General features: G+C 39.9%; 1 protein-coding gene across 1 annotated transcript in view; it reads right to left on the bottom strand.

Moving 5' to 3' along the window:
* Positions 1 to 4,444: 4,444 nt before the first annotated feature.
* Positions 4,445 to 20,888, bottom strand: part of ropn1l (rhophilin associated tail protein 1-like) — a 58,366-nt gene continuing 41,922 nt past the window's right edge. Inside the window, exon 6 of the mRNA XM_043719240.1 lies at positions 4,445 to 4,672. Coding sequence (XP_043575175.1) covers positions 4,588 to 4,672 — 85 coding nt within the window. The 3' untranslated portion in view covers positions 4,445 to 4,587. The remainder of the gene's footprint in view (positions 4,673 to 20,888) is intronic.

Genomic DNA, 20,888 nt, shown 5'->3' on the forward strand with positions numbered 1-20,888 from the left:
TGGATGCATCACTGTCAAGATTAGAGTGTTGTTGGAAAAGCACAGCAGGTCAGGCAGCATCCAAGGAGCAGGAAAATCGACACGATTCTAATCTCCAGCATCTGCAGCACCCACCTCCGCTTAGATGTATCACTACCTGGTATGGCAAGTGTACCATTCAAGATCAGAGACGGTTACAGAGAGTGGTGAACTCACAAAGGCCAACCTCCCATCTGTAGAATCCATCTACTAGGCCCGCTGTCAAGGAAAGACCACCAGCATTGTCAAAGATCCATCCCACCCTGGCAATGCTTTTCTACAACCTCTACCATCAGGGAGAAGATACAGAAGCCTGAACACGTGCACCAGCCAGTTTTGAAACAGTTTCTACCCTAGTGTTGGTAGAACACTGAATGGACTCACAAACTCTTAACATTTGCCTGTACCTGTGTTTTTGTTTTTGCTACTGTTTATCTATTATTTACTTATCTTTGCTATTTAACTTTATGATCTGCCTGTATTGCTAACAAGACAAAGCTTTTCACTGTGCCTCGGTATACGTGACAATAAATGAAATTCAATTTAGGTATAGACAGGATAGGTCTAGTGAGTCCTTAGAAGATTATAAACGCAGTAGGAGTACACTTAAGAGGGAAATCAGGAGGGTGAAAAGGGAACATGAGATATTTTTGGTAAATAGCGTTAAGGAGAATCCAAAGGGTTTCCATAAATACATAAAGACAAAAGGGTAACTATGGAGACAATAGGGCCCCTCAAAGATCAGCAAGGTGGCCTTTGTGTGGAGCTGCAGGAGATGGGGCTGATACTAAACGAGTATTTTGCATCAGTGTTTACTGTCGAGAAGGACATGGATGGTATAGCATGTAGGGAAATAGGTGATGACATCTTTAAAAATGTCCATATTACAAATTATGTCTCGCAAATTTGACTGGGTTTTGTAAAGAAGTAACAAAGAGGATTAATGAGGGCAGAGCGGTGGATGTGATCTATATGAACTTCAGTAAAGCTTTCAACAAGGTTTCTCCTAGGAGACTGGTTAGCAAGGTTAGATCTCATAGAATACAGGGAGAACTAGCCATTTGGATATAGAACTGGCTCAAACGTAGAAGACAGAGGGTGGTGTTAGATGGTTGTGTTTCAGACTTGGATAAATAGCCTGTGACCACTGGATTGCCACAAGAATCGGTGCTGAATCCACAACTTTTCTTCATTTATATAAATGATTTGGATGTGAGCATAAGAGGTATAAGATAGTAAGTTTGCAGATGACACCAAAATTGGGTGTAATGGACAGCGAAGTAGATTACCTCAGATTACAATGGGATCTTGATCAGATGGGCCAATGGGCTGAGGAGTGGCAGATGGAGTTTAATTTAGATAAATGCAAGGTGCTGCATTTTGGGAAAGCAGGTCTTAGCAGGACTTATACACTTAATGGCAAGGATCTAGGGAAAGTACAAAGAGACCTTGGAGTGCAGGTTCATAGCTCCTTGAAAGTAGAGACACAGGTAGATAGGATAGTGAAGAAGGCGTTTGGTATGCTTTCCTTTATTGGTCAGAGTATTGAGTACAGGAGTTGGGAGGTCATGTTGTGGCTGTACAGGACATTAGTTTGGCCACTGTTGGAATATTGCATGGAATTCTGGTCTCCTTCCTATCGAAAGAATGTTGTAAAACTTGAAAGGGTTCAGAAAATATTTGCAATGATGTTGCCAGGGTTGGAGGATTTGAGCTACAGGGAGAGGTTGAAAAGATGGGGCTATTTTCCCTGGAGCGTCGGAGGCCAAGGGGTGACCTTATATAGGTTTATAAAATTATGAGGGGTATGGATAGGATAAATAGCCAAAATATTTTCCCTGGGGTGGAGGAGTCCAGAACTAGAGGGCACAGGTTTAGGGTGAGGGGAAAGATATAAAAGAGACCTAAGGGGCAACTCTTTCACGCAAAGGGTGGTACATGTATGGAACGATCTGCCAGAGAAACTGGCGGAGGCTAGTACAGCTGCAACATTTAAAAGGTATCTGGATGGGTATGTGAATAAGAAGGGTTTGGAGGGATATGTGCTGGGTGCTGGAAAGTGGGAGTAGATTAGGTTCGGATATCTGGTCAGCATGTACAAGTTGAACTGAAGGATCTGTTTCCATGCTGTACATCTCTATGACTCTAACCCCAACTCAGCACACAAATCCTTTATTGTTTATTGTTTAGATCATAAAGAAGATATGGGAGGGCCTTTGGGCAATCTATCTACCTTAGGATCAATAAGACAACTGAAATCCCCTCCTAAGATCACATATTAAGATGCAAGGTTAACCAGCTTAGAAAGTATATCGGTCAAGAATTTAAGTGGGTGGGCTGGGGGAACAATAAACATTTGAAATCCTGTATTCTTCCTCATGTATCAAAGCTTTGAGGATTACAAATCTCCCGTGTGTTGCTTTGAATCATTCTAATAACTTAAATGGGTGATTCTTTTTAACTAGAATGGCCACCCCTCTACTCCTCTTATTGAAAGCTGAAAAATAAACCCAGTCATACCCATTCTGTTGCAGCTTCAAATGCTCTGCATCATCCAAGTGTGTTTCTTGTAATAAGGCAACATCCACCCTTTCCCTTTTAAGGCTGGAAAGTACCTTCTTTCTCCTGAATGGCTCCCCTTCATATTCCAGGTGCTCCATTTAAACACATCCTTAGCCATAACCTTCTATAGCACCGTTTAGACTCCAGAGAAGAAGAACCTGAACTACAGATTGCTGAGCTTTAATGCAAAAGAATCCACAAAACCCAAAAACTACACAGACTAAAATAACTACAGCCAACAAATCTACAAAACGTACAAAAACTCTATACAGCAAACACAGAAAAACAAAAAAAATCGCCAAAGGCACTGATTGGAGGAATTTACACCCCTATTCAAACAGGGTACCTACACATCCTACAACCCAACTACCCTCTCAACTCTTACCAGCTAGGGTCGTCACATACTTTGACCACCCGGTAGAGAAAAAACAAATACCAAGAGCAAGGTTAGTACTAGAAACAAGTAAACTAAAAATAAATATGTCACCCAGCCCTTAACATAACTTAGAGATTAAAGATAAATACTCTATCCATCCCGGACATCATTTCTCACAACTTATTACCAGAAAGAAGACTCCACCAAGTCCTTTTTAAAGAAAAGCAAACCCAAACAGCTCTGTCCTCTACGCCTATTCAGTCGTTCGACGTAAGTCAACGTGTCCACAAAGTTCTTTGCATTCTCTGACGAGTCGAACAAATGTATGGAACCATTATGATTAATCTGAAGCATCTCTGGATATCTTAAAGAATACTGGATCCCAAGCTCTCTCAATCTCCTCTCGATGCCATCATAGGACTTCCTTCTCCGGACCACTGCTGCCAAGAGGTCTTGAAAAAACATGACCCTGGAGCTGCCACATATCAACACGCTCAAGTCCCTCCCCTGGGCTCTAGAGGCTTCCATGACCCTCTACTTGTCTTTATAATGATGGAACCTTACCAGGACAGGACGTGGGCGCTAATCTGCACCTGGCTTTCGTGTCGCAATCTGGTGAGCTCTTACAATTGTTATTCTTCCCGTCTCAACCTCCAAATCAAGGAATTCTGGGAACCACTTCTCGAAGAACTCCACCGGCTGCTCACTTCCATCCCCTCCAGTATGCCAACAATGCACAGGTTCTTTCTTCTACCCCTGTTTGAGATTGTCTACCAGATCCAATAAACCATGGACCTGTGTTCCCAGGGGTTCAATCCAGCTCTTAGAGGAGTCAGTCTCTGCCTCTACCTCTGCAGCCCAGCACTCGAGCTCATCAGTCCTTTTTCCCAGGTCTTGCAGCATAACAGATACAGGAGCCAGCTTCTCTTCATTTTTTTTCCTGGATCTGCTTCCCCAGGACCTCACGAGATTTGGCCAGCTTCTCAAGCAGGGTCTGGTGAAGTAAGCAAGCCCGCTGCTTCAGTAGGCTGGGCTGTGGTCCCGGCCCCAGGTGAGCTTCCTCCATTTTTTCAGCATTCTCCAGCTGCAAGGACAAAGGTAAGTTAATTTTTTCAGGTTTCTACTACCCTTACTGTGTTTTTACTCACAGTAAAGTGTTGAGGATGGGTTCTGGCTCTGTCAGGGCGGTGTTGCAGCGCGGATCCCAGCAAATGCAATTCTAACAGGATGCCGCCATCTTGGATCCTCCACGTTTCATATTCTAAGCATTTTCTGATGAATTCTTTATTGCATTTATTAGTGATTATCTTATTTTGAAGATACCTAGTTCTAAACTGTCATATATGCATTCATTTGCACATAACGGTTCCTCAGGGATGCCCCCACGTTCTTTACAACAAATGGATTCTTTTTACAGTCAGCATAAAAAACAACAACAAAATGTACAGAATAGCAAAAAAAACTGCAAATCTTTGGAACAATGCAACTTTATTAAGCATGAAAATGATCAGTGTGGAATATATGAAGATTTTTGTTGGAGAGGTAAATTGTTGCTTGTTCTCTGTGTTAAGTTATACTTTTTTTAACCAATATTGAACATAATCTTGCAGGAACAAAAAGATTATGTTTAGTCATTTTGGAACTGCATTTGCTTCAGGTTGCTTTTTATTAAGTCGTTTGAAGTTTCTGGGTTGTATCAATCCACCTTGCTTATCCCTGAAACAAAATAGAAAAATCAAGTGATTAATAAACGAATTACTGTATCCTCCAAGATGATGAGAGAAAAAAATCATCAAATTCAGGTCTCATAATCTAAAGTACAACTTTACTGCATTCCATCACTTGCCATGTTACACACTATCATTTTCTATAAGAATATATCATTAAAAATAGTTCTAAAAGTCTCTTTCTTAGAGATAATTAAATTATATCTATTTCTGCACTTCGTTATTACAAAAATACAATTGCAAGGTTATGTCATTATTAAGTATGGATTGCCAGTACTAGCACCTTATTTAGTTAACTAGGCAGTATTAAACTAGGTGGAACAAAAGGACAGAAAGGACACACAATATAATGATCATCAATAGTAAGCATTGGAGCAACAAACTCTAAACTCATGTGAAAATATCCTTAACAAGAGTTGTGGGGCATGAGAGTTACAGGTCACACTTTCTTTCAAATATGTCCAAATAATTCCTTTCTAATGTTACATGGTGTTTTAGCGCCACAGAGAGGAGTGGCTATTCCTGGTAGCTAGTTGAACAAAGACAATAATGCTATGAACCACTTGATTCTGTTTACGTGATGAGGAAATGTAGTTACAGTGTGGTTAAGGCACTTAGCTGAAGCACGTTTGGATGAATGCATTGCTGACAAGTATTCCCAAATACACAGATTGTTAGCTGAGCGAGGGTGGGGTTGTGATAGGGAATCAGCAGATTTCCTTACCCATGTTTGACCTGATGCCATGAGACTCCATGGGATCCAGTGTTCATGTCGAGGATTCCCAAAGGAACTCCCTCCTGACTGTGTTGCCACCTCTTGTAAAGGACACCTCATTTCCTCTTTATCTTACAGCATACTTCCTCAAAGGATTGCCTTAAGAGTAAAGTATTCCAACAGCAACAAGGGAAGCAGCAAATAGCAATGTCCCCAATCATTAACAGTGGCACCTTGACTCAATGTGTTCACATAGGATGAAAACTGATGAAGTGTACAAAGTGAGACTTGCATTAGAAGAACAGAGACTTCAGAGGGTTACAGGGTGAGAGAACATTGGAGACATAAGGAGAAATTTGTATACACAGGTGAAAATACTTAAATATACACGTTGTTACACCAGGAGCTAACATAGGTCAGTGAGCACTCTAGGCCATGGGAAAACAGAACTTGAGTGACAGAGTGCAAACCTGAATTGGCTGCTATTGTAAATGGGCTGTATAGTTGCAGCTGTGATCCACCTGACTGCAATGTTCTGCCAAACACCACTGGCCCACATTTCTTGCAATGACACCCTCATCTTCAGGAACCTACCTGCAAAACTTAAATCATCTATGCCAGTGAGGTGTCAGGGTAGGCCCAGCAAGCAGCTGTAGCTTGACAGTTGCAAGAGACGCAAGGCAAGGATGCTAGCCCATGCCTGGCCACTGTGAACCACCATGGTTCCCCAGTGAAGAAACATCCCAATTTTAAGATTCTCATCCTGGTTTTTAAATCCTTCCTAGGCCTTAACATTTCTAACCCCGTAATCTCTTCAAACACCCTAAGCCTGCAAGATACCTACACTCCTCTAATACTGGCCTCATTTGCATTTCCAGTTTTAATTGTCCCACCATTATACTGATGTCTTCAGTATTCTAGCCTCCGAGCGCTTGAATATGCTCCATACATTTTTCTGGCTCTCTGCTTTGCTTTCTTCCTTTAACACTCCTTAGGTTTTGGTCCTCCATAGAATACCTTCACATGGCTCATTGTAATGTTTAGCTCAAAATACTCCTGTGAAGCACTTTGCGATATTCTAAAATATTAAAGCTGCTGCATACATAGGTGTTGGTGGTGTTGCGAATCAACTTCTAAGACTCGGTCACAAGAATAAAGATTTGATTTCTGTGGATAATTTGAAATGTACATCAAACTCAAAGGTCACCATGACTTGGAGGTGCCGGTGTTGGGCAGGGGTGGACAAAGTTAAAAATCACACAACACCAGGTTACAGTCCAACAAGCTTATTTCGAAGCGCTGCTCTGAAAGCTAGTGTGCTTCCAAATAAACCTGTTGGACTATAACCTGGTGTTGTGTGATTTTTAACTTAATCAAAATCAAAAGAAATGTTGAAGAGGATGAGAATGGAGGCAAAATAAAGTGGTAATGTTCCCGGAATTGTTGTTCATCATTTATCTACTAAGAAATTATGCTTATCTGATAGTACTTCCCTATACCACTACAGTAAATGCTCATGCTGTGCTCAATTTCTCATGCTTTGCTGTAACGAGCAACAGTGCATATAAAGGTTACTGTGTTTTCATTCAGTAAGATATATGTATGTATGAACCCCACAGTTACTGTGACAACGTGCAAATGGACTTGCAAAAATTGATTATATCAAGTACAGTACTCTGCATTTTTAACACATACATTACAGATTTCAAAATTTCTACTTCAAAGTTATATTCAGATGGAGATAATTTCCTGGGATAAAGTTTTAAAATGATGCACTTTTTAATACCTTATATAGGAAAGCTTATCAATTACTGGAAAAGATTTGAAGGAGGCAGGAAACCATGATTCCTTGATTTAAGAAACAAAATCATGAACTGCTGGAATAACTCAGCTGGTCAGGCAATACCTACCGAGAGATAGCAGAATTAATGTTTCAGGTTCAGGGACTATTCTTCAGCCTACATTAATTTATCATCATCTACACAAGCTGCTTAATCTGATACCTCTCAATGTTTTTTCAAAGAAATATTTGGTTTTGTCCCTTTTCCAGTAATGCAAAGTCTTAAATAAAGGAAAAAGCCAAAGAATTGCAGATGCTTGGAAATCAGAAACAATGTCATAAATTGCTGGAAAAAACTCAGCAGGTCAGGCAGCATTTTTGGAAGGAAAGTAGGGTTAATGTTTCTGTGATTTTTAACTTCAATTCTAGAGACCTTTTAATTAGTTTCCTTTTGAATTTGTCCTTCAGTATTAGGTATTCTACTGTTTTTACAAGCAAAGACTAAGGTAGAATACTTACTAAATATCTTTGCACTTCTGATTTTATTGATCACAAGATTTCATCTTTCCTCCCCCTTTAACTTAATGTTGACCACCGGCTTGTTTTCACTTTCTTTTTTTCTGATTATATCCTGATTATATATCTCACAGCATTCTTCATATTTTCCCTACCTTTACATCATAAGCCTCTTAATGTTTTGCTGTCATTTCCTAATCATCGAATCTCATCTAGGCTGGGCTATATTCTTTTTCATGGACATTAGCTCATTTCCAGTCAAACGCATTTATCCTCAAATTCTATTTTGCTCTACCTATTTTCAACCTGAACTTAAGTTACTGTCATTCCTATATTCAGGTAATTGTTCTGAAGAAGGGTCACTTGTCTTGGAATGTTAATTGTGTTTTCTCAGCACAGATGTTGCCAGACCTGCTGAGTTCTTCTAGGAATTTGTTTTTCAGATCTCCAGCATCCACGGTCCTTCGATTTATTCAGGCATACAATGTCTAATTCATTACCAAGAACAGATCCGACAACAGCATTCTTTCATGGCGGGTACGTCACATGCTGATAATCAAAACATGGAGTTGCCAACCCTCCAAGACTGTCTTGGCCCCCAGAAATGGAAGATTAATTTCTGTGACTATGCATCAAAGAAACCAAGTGAAAAACCATTGGAGCATGAAACAAATTGCACTTTTTTATTTTCTTTGAACAATTTCATTTATTCATAATAATATAATTGAAGCTTCCTTTAAAAAAAATAGGCCTTTTCTATTAACATTAAAAATCACACAACACCAGGTAATAGTCCTACAGGCTTATTTGGAAGCACTAACTTTCAGAGTACTGCTCCTTCATTAGATTAGTCAAGACTAATCTAATTAGGGGAGAATTTTCTTTCATGTTGGCACATTATGAGTGTGTCGGGGAATATTGCTTCTAAATGAAACATTGTAATAAAACCTCTAGAAATATAGGAGAAAGTGAGGACTGCAGATGCTGGAGATCAGAGTTAAAGAGTGTGCTGCTGGAAAAACAGCCAGTCAGGCAACACCCAAGGAGCAGGAGAATCGATATTTCGAGCATAAGCCCTTCATCCTGATCAGGAAACGCTGATTCTCCTGCTCCTCACATGCTGCCTGACCAGCTGTGCTTTTTCAGCATCACTCTCTTCGACTGTAGAAATATAGCCAACCAGAGTGAATAAACCTAAAGGAATAGTTGAGTTGATTTGAAGATCCCCTCTCAATTTTAATTCAAAACTTTGTCAATAAGCTTCTTTATGCTAGTTACAGATAGATTATTTAACTCTGAGAGCAGTGATTTCTACCTCACAAACAGTGTCTGTGTCTTGCACTTCCACTCCCACTCTCACCATTGTTTCTTGCCTCTACACTAGCACAGTGCTATACTGGGCTAATGAATACTATTCGAGTCATAGATGTTTACAGTATGGAAACTGGCCCTTCAGCCTAACTTGTCTATGCTACCCAGTTTTCACAATTAAACTAGTCCCATTTGCCTGTCCTTGGTCGATATCCCTCCAGACCTATCCCATCCATAAACCTGTCCAAATGTTGTTTAAATGATGAAATTGTACTCGCCTCCATCACTAAATGTGGCAGCCCATTCCAGACACTCACCACCCTGTGAGAAAAAAATTGCCCCCATGGACCCTTTTGCATCTTTCCCCTCTCACCTTAAGCCTGTGTTCACTATTATGAACAGCTTCACATTAAGAATATCCCAACACAACTGTTGAGTTTCTTTTTAAATCTATTCAGATGTACTATTTAATGGCATAATCAACTGAATATTTGGAGGATACCATTAATGCATTGGAAAAAGGCATTGCCACTATAGGTATGTATTCTGGAGGATAAAATTTGGATGTAGACATTTAATGAAATTACAGCTGTTCTTAAAATAACTAAAAACACACACAAAAACCAACTTTGAAAATCAATTCTCTTAGCAAAAATGCCTTTGGCTGGCTCAACTGATTTACCATAAACAAACTTGAGAACAACAAACTGGGTAGTGGGTAATTTGTTATGTAGCATGCTGTCACATGAATTGTGGCTGAAGTCACTGAATGCTATAGGCAGCAGCTATTGGCCTAAATGTAATTGCTCATGCTTCTATCCTTGAATTAATTCTGTCCTTTAATAAAACTAACAGTTAAGAAAACTGCTCACTATATATAGTTCTGTTGTAGTTTGTTAAAGATGAATAATCAATTGATAACTTATATTGCAATGTTACAATCACATGCTAAGCTAAAAATTGTAAAACCAATTACTTGTAACTGTGCATGGAGGAACAGTCAGCATTTAGATAAGTTTGAGTCTTCCATTTAAATCTGTCAGTGTTTAAAATCAGTGTTTCACTTTTGGAATGCTTGTAAATCTTCTCACCAATGTTCTATCTTCTGGTTTACAAAATTTAATCCATCCCACAAAAGATCAGAAATAAATTTCTGTGTGAATTGTTCCACAGTCCTAAATGTTATTTTCAGCTCCAATATGTCGTTCAGCTCCAACTCCAATGCAGGTAATAGATTAACTATAGATTAAATTTTGTTTATTTATTCACAGGATGTGGATATAATTTGTTAGGGCATTTCAGCATTGTCCATCCTTGAACTGCACATTCCAGGAGGTGAAAAGTATAGTTACACCCACGCTGCTGTTAGGTCGGAAGTTCCAGGACTTTGACCCAACAACTCTGAAGGAATGAAAATGTAAATCCACGTCATGATGGTGTGAGTCTTGGAAGGGAACTTGCAGGTGGCAGTGCTCTCATGTATCTGTTACCTCTGTCCTTCTGATGGAGGTGACTGCACTTTGGAAGGTGTTGTCTTAGGACCCTCGATGCATCATAGAGTCGTAGAGATGTGCAGCATGTGCAGCAGACCCTTCGGTCCAACTCGTTCAAGCCGGCCAGATATCCTAACCTAATCTAGTCCCATTTACCAGCACTTGGCCCATATTCCTCTAAACCCTTCCTATTCATATATCCATCCAGATGCCTTTTAAATGTTGTAATTGTACCAGCCTCCACCACTTCCTCCGGCAGCTCGTTCCATACACGCACCAACTTCTGTGTGAAAAGTTGCCCCTTAGGTCCCTTTTATATCTCTCCCCTTCTCACCCTGAACCTATGCCCTTTAGGTCTGGACTCCCCCACCCGAGTGAAAAGACCTTGTCTCTTTCTCCTATCCACACCCCTCCATAAGAGTTTCTGCAATGCATCCTGTAGATGGTACAGTGCTATGCGTCAGTAGTACAGGGGCTGAATGTTGAAGGTGTTAGACAGAGTGGCAATCAAGTAGGCAGGCTCACATCTCCCACATTGCTGCCACATTAATTAGGTTTAGCAATTGCTATGAATCTGACCAGATCACTGATGGCTTCCAAGCCCACCAACATGTGCCATACTGAAAGGATTAAATCCAATTTGTTAATTCTATTCATTTGCTTATAGATGCTACTGTAGGCCTGTTCAGTATTTCAAACGTTTTCTGTTATTATTTCCACTACATCCTCTGGTTGGCTCTCCACAGATACTAACCAGTCTGCTGATAATTTTGAACACTTCTACTTTATTTCAAATTGCCAACATCCATGGCATTTTGCTTTTGTACTGATATATAACAAGTACATTAAAGTTGGTACATCAAAATTCAGAAAACATAGATACAACAAAATGCTTTGTGCAAATAACTATATCGTGGCATTGTGGGGTTTGTTTACCTACAACAATTAGATTCCGTGGCCTTAAAATGACCAACAAACTTGAAAAAGTCTACTTCAGTGGAATAATTAACAAAAATATTATGTAAAGCACAATTCTTTAATCAGTTTACTGCATGAAAAGTCACAGGAACCCAATTGAACAAGAGAAATTACTTGGATTGATATAAGGATGAGTTAAAGTATTTTATTTTGTTCATTCAAAGGATGTGGACATTGCTGGCTGGACCTATATATAATGCCCATCCCTAGGTGCCATTGAGCAGGTGGTAGTGAGCTGTCTTCTTGAACCACTGGAGACTAATTGGTGCTGGTAGACCCACAATACTGTTTGGAGCAAATTCCAGGATTTTGACCCAAGGGCATTGAAGGAATAATGATTTATTTCCAATTCAGGTTAATTATCATCTAGGAGGAAAACTTGCAGGTGGTGGTGTTCCCATATACTTGCTGCCCTTGTTCTTCTAGATGGAAATAGTTGTGTTTGAAAGCTGAATTGAATTGAACTTATTGTCACATGTACCAAGGCACAGTGAAAAACTTTGTCTTGCAAATAATACAGGCAGATCACATAGTTAAGTGGCACAGATACGTAAATACGTAAACAGCAGCCAAAACAAAAACACAGGTACAGGCAAATGTTAAGAGTTTGTGAGTCCATTCAGCATTCTAACAACAGTAGGGTAGAAACTGTTACGAAACCAGCTGATGTGTGTGTTCAGGCTTCTGTACCTTCTCCCCGATGGTGAAGATTGTAGAAAAACATCACCAGGGTGGGATGGATCTTTGAGAATGCTGGCGGCCTTTCCTTGACAGTGGGCCTGGTAGATGGATTCTATAGCTGGGAGGTTGGCCTTTGTGATTGTTGTGGCTGAGTTCACCACTCTCTGTAACTTTCTCCAATCTTGAATGGTACAGTTGCCATACCAGATAGTGGTACTTCCAGACAGAATGCTCTTGATGGCGCACCTATAAAAGTTGGCAAGGGTTTCACCCTTGGAAGGAAATGCCAAATTTCCTCAGCTGCCTGAGGAAGAAGAGCCGTTGTTGGGCCTTTGTAACCAATGCGTCCACATGAAGAGTCCAAGAAAGCTTGTTATGGAGGACCACTCCCAGGAGCTTGGCACTCTCCACTTGTTCCACCTCTGTGCTGTTAACGTGTAGGGGGCATGAGTAGCATCACGCTGAAAGTCAATAATGTGTTCCTTGGTTTTGCCGGCATTGAGAGCGAGGTTGTTCTCAGTTCACCATTTTTCTAGGTCTTCCACCTCCCGTCTGTAGTCTGTTTTGTCATCATCTGAGATTCGACCGACTATGGTGGTGTCATCAGCGAACTCGTAAATGGCATTTGTATTTGGCGACGCAGTCATGGGTATACAGTGAGTACAGTAGGAGGCTGAGTACGCAACCCTGGGGGGGGCTCCAGTGTTGAGTGTTAGTGAGGATGAAATATTGTCCCCAATCTTCACAGGTGCTGCCTAAGAGGCCTTGTGAATTTCCACAGTGCACATTATAGATAGCGCACACAGCTAACATGGTCAGCAGAGGTGACAGCGAATGTTTGTGATGTGAATTAAGCAGACTACTTTATTGTGGATGGAGTCCAGCTTCTTGAACATTGTTGGAGATGCATTCAGCAAGGCATCCATCACACTCCTGATGTGTGCCTTGTAAATGGAGGATAATAGAGAGTCAGAAGGTGGATTAGTCACTGGAGAGATCCAAACATCTGACTTCACAGTATTTATATGGTTAGTCCAGTTCATTTTCTAATTAAAGATAAATTCCAAGTGATTGATAGTATGGGAGTAAGTGATGGTAATGCCATTGAACATCAAGGATGATGTTTAGATTATCTCTTGGTCATTGTCAGTCACTTATTTAGTGTTATGTTACCTACCAATTATGGCTGAAGCTTGAATATTCTCCTGGTTTTGTTGAACGGGCTGATACTATCTGAGGAGTCATGAATGTTGTTGCAGACTGTGCAATCATCAGTGATCATTCTCACTTCTGACCTTATGGAAGGAGGGTTGTTTAGGAAACAACTGAAGGGGGGTGGACCCAGGACACTACTCTGGGGAACTCCTGCAGTGATGTCCTAGAACTGAGATGACTGACCTCCAACAACGACAAACATCTTCATTTATGCAGGTATGATGCAATCAGTGGAGATATTTTCCCCAGATTCCCATTGACTCTACAATGAATTAATAACACTTAAATGGGTAGATGAAACCCAGTAAATCTATGCTTTTACTGGATGTTGATCCAGTGCACTTTGATCTCCTCTTGAACACAATGCCCAGAATCCTTTGATCCACTTAAAATGTCTTAAGACATTGTGCTCCATTTATATTTGAGGGAGATAATCCAGATGGAGTGCCGATTTCTGGATTGGGAACCTGGAAATGGCCATAGTTAGATTTTCAAAGAGCCAGCAACTTGATAGGCTGGCTCCAACAGTCCAGAGCAATAAAGGTCAAGTTGGAGGGCCCGAGATTCGAGCGGCATGGTGGCTCAGTGGTTAGCATTGTTGCCTCACAGCACCAGGGACCAGGGTTTGATTCCAGCCTTGGGTGACTGTCTGCGTGAAGTTTGCACATTCTCCCCTTGTCTGTGTGGCTTTCCTTTGGATGCTCCGGTTTCCTCCCGCAGTCCAAAGATGTGCAGGTCAGGTAAACTGACCATGCTAAATTGCCCATTGTGTTCAGGGATGTGTAGGTTAGGTGCATTAGTCAGGGGTAAATGTTCAGTAATCAGGGATGGGAATGGATCTGGGTGGGTTACTCTTCAAAGGGTTGGAGTGGACTTGTTGGGCAAAATGGCCTGTTTCTACACTTTAGGGAATCTATGATTCTAGGTCAGTGGCAGCACAAGTCAGGAGTGTAATGGAACTGCCCACTTGCCTGATTGAGTGCAGCTCCAAGAAGACCCAAGAAGCTGACAGTTCGCGGCAAAGCAGCCATCTTGATTGTCATCACATCCTCAAAACTCCATTCACTCCACCACCAAGGATCCTTAGACAGCAATGGTCAAACCTATGGCTACTTCCATCCAGCAGGACAAGAGCAGCAGGTGCATGGAATCACCTCCACCTGCAAGGTCTTCACAAGCCACCCACCATCCAGACTTGGAAATACACTACCTATCTTTCAGTATAGCTGGGTCAAAATTCTGCAACTCCCTGTCAGCATCATGGGGGTTAAGCAGAATTTGTGCCAATTTCTAAGGTGTTTATGTTAATAACTGACTAACCTTAAATATTTAATATGTGGCCATTTGGAATGCCATTAAAAAGAGTCATGATAATACGAACTTTTTGTAAAAGTAATCTGAGTTTAACTTGTGTTAGAAAATGGCTGCTACATGTCACCTAATTATAGAACTACAACTTCAGTGTGGATTATAGAGAAATGCACAGACCTGGAAAGACTGATAAAATATCAGGACTTTGTAAACAGACAACGGAGGTATAAGAATTCAAAGAGAACGTCAAAAGTCAAACGACACCAGGTTATAGCTATGCTACTTCTTAAGGGGCATGGTCCGCTCCTGATGAAGAAATGGACTCCTGAAATATTCCAATTTCAAATAAACCTGTTGGACTATAACCTGATGTTATTTGATTTTTGACTTTGTCCACCCCAGTCCATCTCCACTTCAAAGAGAACAGCAGACAACAGGAAGAACTTCAAAGTGACTCACCATAACTTACTGCTTTGTGGCACCCTTAATTCCTCAACACACGCCTGTTACTCAGTTTTGAACTGTATAAAAACAGTCAAGGTGCCAAACTCCAGGAAGAAGGCACTCGGAGGTAAGGGGCCGGGGGGGGGGGGGGGGGGGGGATGATTTGATTGAGGGATGATAAAGAGAAATGAAAAGGAACCATCTGTTGTGTTGAAAGAAAATCAAGCAGTGTGTAAAATCACAGAACTAGAGATGAACAAATAATCTTCTCTCTCTCTCTCTCAAACTACAATTGAGTTCCATTTGTATAAGAAAACACCAGCTAACCTATGGAAGCCATCACAGCTGTTGCATCTGATTTCCTCCTCATTTTAGCAAGAACGATCTCAAGCAACAAACTCCAACAATATACCACAGGAACTTATCAGACATTTCTCAGTATAAGTATTCTTTTGTCTTATCGGTATTTGATTTAATCTCAGTACCTCTAATTTTTTCAGTTAACATTTTTATCCCTTTCATAACTTTATCTCAGGGAGGGATTGGCAACGTGGTAAATATCACTAGACTGGTAATCCAGAATCCTAGACCAATATTCAGGGGAAACGGGTTTGCATCCTACTATGGCAGATGGTGAAATTTGAATTCAGTAAAGTTTAGAATAGAAATGTGGTCATGTAATCACTGTCGATTGTAATAAAAACCCATCATGTTCATGAATGTTCTGTAGGGGACGAAATCTGCCATCCTTATCCAGGCTGACCTACGTGTGACTCCAGACCCACAGCAACGTAGTTAACTCTTAACTGCCCTCTGAGCAATTAGAAATGGGCAATGATTGCTGACTTAGCCAGTGACAACTGCATCCCATGAATAAATAATAAAAAAGTTCTGAAGGAAATTAATTAACTTTTAAGCTGTTGAGAAAAAGCTTGACTGCTAATCTACTTAACTTAAATCATATGTTTTAAAAATGAGGCAAAAAAGGTCACCAAACAAGCACAGATTACTAACCAAGTGGCAGATAAATCAATATGGTTTTGACAAGATGGTTAAAAGTTTTGCTCTGTATTGACTGTATCTGTTACGTATATGTAAAATGTCAATGAAGTATACATGTTGATTGGTGTCACTTCTGAAGCCAAAGCTAAATCTTACACCAATTCTGAAGCAATTATACCATTTCACTTCTAAAACAAAATAGGAGCACAGCCTTCACACACAGTCTAACTGTGAAGTACAACTGTCCTATTCAAAATAATGAGGTTGGTAATTATTTTTCTATTGTATAGATTATGCTTTAGTGTGAAGACTCCCAGTGAAATTCAGTGATCTCTAGAGGACAGTTCTGCTGATAACTTTAATGAGCCTGTACAGGAACAGAAATGTTAAATAAGATAATTAAAAGCAATCCCATGACACCAGCTTGCACATCCTGGAAACACACATTTATCATTCAGTTGTGTAATGATAATTTTGTATTCAACTGAAGATCAGAAGGGTTTGTTTTTAAAGCAGTCAACACAAAGGTGACTATTTTGAACATTTTGGTTCTGATATAACAGAATATATGAAACATAGGGTGAATTATTGGCTGTTTAAAAGATACGTTTCGCCCACCAAAATAAGGGCTCCTTATTTCATTTTACATTCCAGATTCAGGTCTATTTATAAATTTCAAACAATCTCTGACCCAGGAAATCTTTATTACCTAGGCTCACATCTTTTGGAACCAGGATCCCTAATTTTGCTACAGTGAAGTAAAGGTCAACATTGACAAAAGGACTCACAGATAATCAGAAACATGATCTAGCAGACTAGCATGTTTACGTGGTATCCTGATTCCTGTATGAGAGTGCCGATAATCCGACTGAGTAGAATTTACCTCCTTTAATACCTTGTAAATATGCAAACTTTAGAGGGATAATGGGAGGAGGTGGCCCTTGCACGTCAATAAGGTCTTAACTACATTGACATAATGGATGAAAGTGCAGACAAGATTCAAAAGTACCTCATGAAGCAATTATCTACATTCACTAACAATATTATGTTAGTCAATATAATGCAATTTAAAATAGAAAGTTGGAAAGGGCTACATAGGTATACAAAGTAAGTCTGTAACTCTTTGGCAAGTGGAGTTCAATGTGGAAAAGAGTGAGGTTATCTATTTTGGACTTAAGAATAAGTAGATATTTTCTAAATGGAATAAAGCTAAAGTTGTGGATGAACAGAAAGAGATTTGAAGATCCAAGTACGAATATTATTAAAAAAAACCTAGTGAGCAAGTACAAGACATAATTTAAAATATGAACAGTCAAAATTAGAGTGGTGCTGGCAAAGCACAGCAGGTCAGGTAGCATCCAAGGAGCAGGAAAATCGATATTTCAGGCAAAAACCCTTCATTAGGACTTTCCTGACTCTAATCTCCAGCATCTGCACTACTCATTTCCACCCTTAAAATATGAACAGTATATTTAAGCTTTTATCTCGGAAGATCTGGAATATGAAGGGTGAAAGGTATGTTACAGAATTCCGATTGGTACCCACCTGGTTGATCACATATAACTCCAAGGTGTGCATCAGATCCACCAGAATGATAACCAGCACTGTAAGTGTTAAATTATAGACACAGGTTGCTTATATGCTTATATTTCCTAGCATATAGAGTATTCAGGGAAGTTCTGATTGATGTGTCAAAGATAATCAAAACTTTTAATGGGCTAGACATAGATAGATAGGTTCCCCTAGTGGGCAAGTCCGGAATACGGGAGCATAATCTTAAAATGAAGGCCAGGTAATTCAGGGTGATGCTAGAAGTTACTTCTTCACACAAAGGATAACGGAAATCTGGAACATAATCTCAAAAAAAAAGCTGTTGAGGCTGGTACAATTGGAAAATGAATATGAAAACCAATATTGGTTGGATCCTGAGCTCTTGGCATCTGAGCTCACAGAAAATACATCAGAAATGTTTTTGGAGGGTATAGGTTATACAAACAGGCTGGACAGGTTGGGACATTTTTCAATGGAGTGTAAGGGGTTGAGGGGTGATCTTATAGCAGTTTATAAAATCATGAGGGGCATAGATAAAAAGGTCTCTTCCCAAGTTCAAAAGTAGGGAGCATATTTTTAAGGTGAGAGGAGAAAGATTTAAAATGGACATGGGGGCATTGTTTTTCCTCAGAATTGATGTGTGGAATGAACTGCTAAAGGAAGTAGTGGTGTTTAAAAGACATTTGGATAAGTTCATGAATAGGAAAGATTTGGCAGGATATGGGCCAAATGTAGGCAGGTGGGACTAGTTTAGTTTAGGAACATGGTTGGCATGGACGAGTTGGACTGAAGGGTCTGTTTCCATACTAGATGACTCTATGAGTGCCAAATGTTTTCCACATTCAAAGGCCAACCACATGACTGTCATCCAGAAATATGTGTTAGGCTCACCATCACTTAATAGGAAGTAACAGGTTTATAACATCTTTTAATTTTTCCAGGAGGTAGTTCTTAAAATATTCCCTTGTAATCCCTGTCAATGCAAAGCAGCACTTCCTTAGATAACCAGTTCATATGGTGACAATTAACACATACGTCAGTGCTGGAGGTCTCTCTGGTTCTCAGTATAAGCTGCGTATTGCATGAAAAGGTGCTGTGTACCCAGTTAAAAATGATTCACTGCTTCAAACTCAGATCCAGTTCTTAAAGGTTTTTGTAGTGCAAGTGATCAAAATATTAGAATCTAACACCAATGTATGACCATGCAATCACCAAATGTCCCAAAGGAGCAAGAGGTTAAAAGATAAAGATAATGTTCAATAAGTTTATTTATATAATGCCTTTATTGTTGTTGACTCTCAGTTAAAGGGCAGCTAGGCATAAGCTATAAATGCTGGCCAGTCAGTGATGCCCATGTCCCACAAGTGAAGAAAACAAAAGTAATAAAATGTCCAAGGCACTTCAAAGTGGTGTTACTAACAATATATGACAAGCCATAGAATGAAATGTTAAAATAAATGACCAAAAGCTTAATTAAAAACATAGGTTTTAAGGACTGTCATAAAGGAGGAAGGGGAGATGGAGAGACAGAGATATGTGGGGAGGGAATTTCAGAAATTAAGGGCCCAGAGAACTGAAAGCAAGGCCAATGGAGATACAGCAACTAAAACCTGTTCACACAAGCAGACACAGGTAGTTTATTCACAGCACCTCGTATTATCCACTCTCAGCTGGCGTAAAATTATACCTACAAAGAGTGAGTTATATAAAGATCAGTTTCTATTCTAAATGAAAAGCATAGCATGCCAAATTATGGAAGATAATGCCTGTGGCCTTTAAAGTTAATAAAGAGTCAAAACAAGTCCACAATGACCTTATGATAAGGACAATGCTGGTTTCCTAGCAACACAATGCATGATAGCAAGGAGGTAAGAAGCTTTCGTCAGGATAATTCCACATCTCTATTCTTGGAGTTAATTACCAAACTTCAAATTTGATTTCGCTAGATTTAATATGGAGAATTCAACCTCTACCCTTGGGATCACATTATTTGATTTGTACAGAGGAAAAACAAATACAACAAATCCCCCCATGCTATCTTTCCACATTCTTTCAGCATTAACTGAGTTTGAAACATCTCTCTGTTACATCTTATTTAGTGCACTGTCTTTTCATGTCTTCCACATCACTAGTAGGTATTGCATTTAAGAAAAATGCTTTTCCCAGTGATTTTAGTGAGCTGGACTGAATATTGAGGGCTGAAGAGCTATGGGAATAATGTCAAAACTCCAAATCTTGATGTAGGACTTTGCTCACTCTTTCTAGAGACTTAGTTGTATGCATGCATTTTTGCTTAATAAAGATATCCCTTGATTCTCTGGGATGTGGATCTGCTCCTGAATTTTTTTGGACTTTGTAGTTTCTCCTTTTTGGTATATAACTGACCAGAGTTTATTTTTGGGGTCAATAGATATGAGGTTGGAAAAGCACAGCAGGTCAGACAACAACCGAGAAGAAGGAAAGTCAAAGTTTTGGGCCGAAACTCTTCGTTGGGACTGATTTAGTTTTGCCCTTAACTTCCCATTTTTACTTCCTTCCTACATTCCCAATTTCTTTAAAGTGCTGTTTTTTAGAGTTTCCCTTGCATTTTCGCTTTGGCTAACTTTTTAGAGCTGGAAAACTGCTTTCCTACAGTGGAAACAGTCTGCTCCCCCTGTTGATCAGTATTGCCATTAGTGGTAATCCATAAAATGGCTGCTGTACTACTTTCACACTTGTTCACCAGTTGTAAAGACTTTTGAGTGGGTGGTATTGGTTTCTTTTGACCTATTTCAAGTAACTGATTCAGCCGAAACCTTGGTACTTCCCAGGTCATTGCATGATTCAACTCCCTAACTTTGGGCCTTGTGGCGTATTGAATCGCTTTTATAAAAGTTAAGTATTCCTTTGATTCTTAAAATATTTGACAGTCTTCTATTGCATACTCTGATGATGATGTGGCTGGGAATAAGCTCATTTTTCAATGATCCATATCCAAAATAAGTGACAGCCCTCTAAGAAACAAATGGATTGGATTCCCCTGGTCTCTGGGAGCTTCCATTTTGGGTTGAAATATACATAGAATGTCTTTAGGACTGAGTCACATTCAATACATAGCTCCACACTATTTCCATTCTCAATGTATGGGAAGTACGGCCCATCAGTGCAAAAGGTAAGACGGAAGTATTTGATCTTCAGTAAGAAGTGCCGAGAGGATGATCCATTTCTA

Source organism: Chiloscyllium plagiosum, chromosome 29, assembly GCF_004010195.1.
Source record: "Chiloscyllium plagiosum isolate BGI_BamShark_2017 chromosome 29, ASM401019v2, whole genome shotgun sequence".
Taxonomy (NCBI): Eukaryota; Metazoa; Chordata; class Chondrichthyes; order Orectolobiformes; family Hemiscylliidae; genus Chiloscyllium; species Chiloscyllium plagiosum.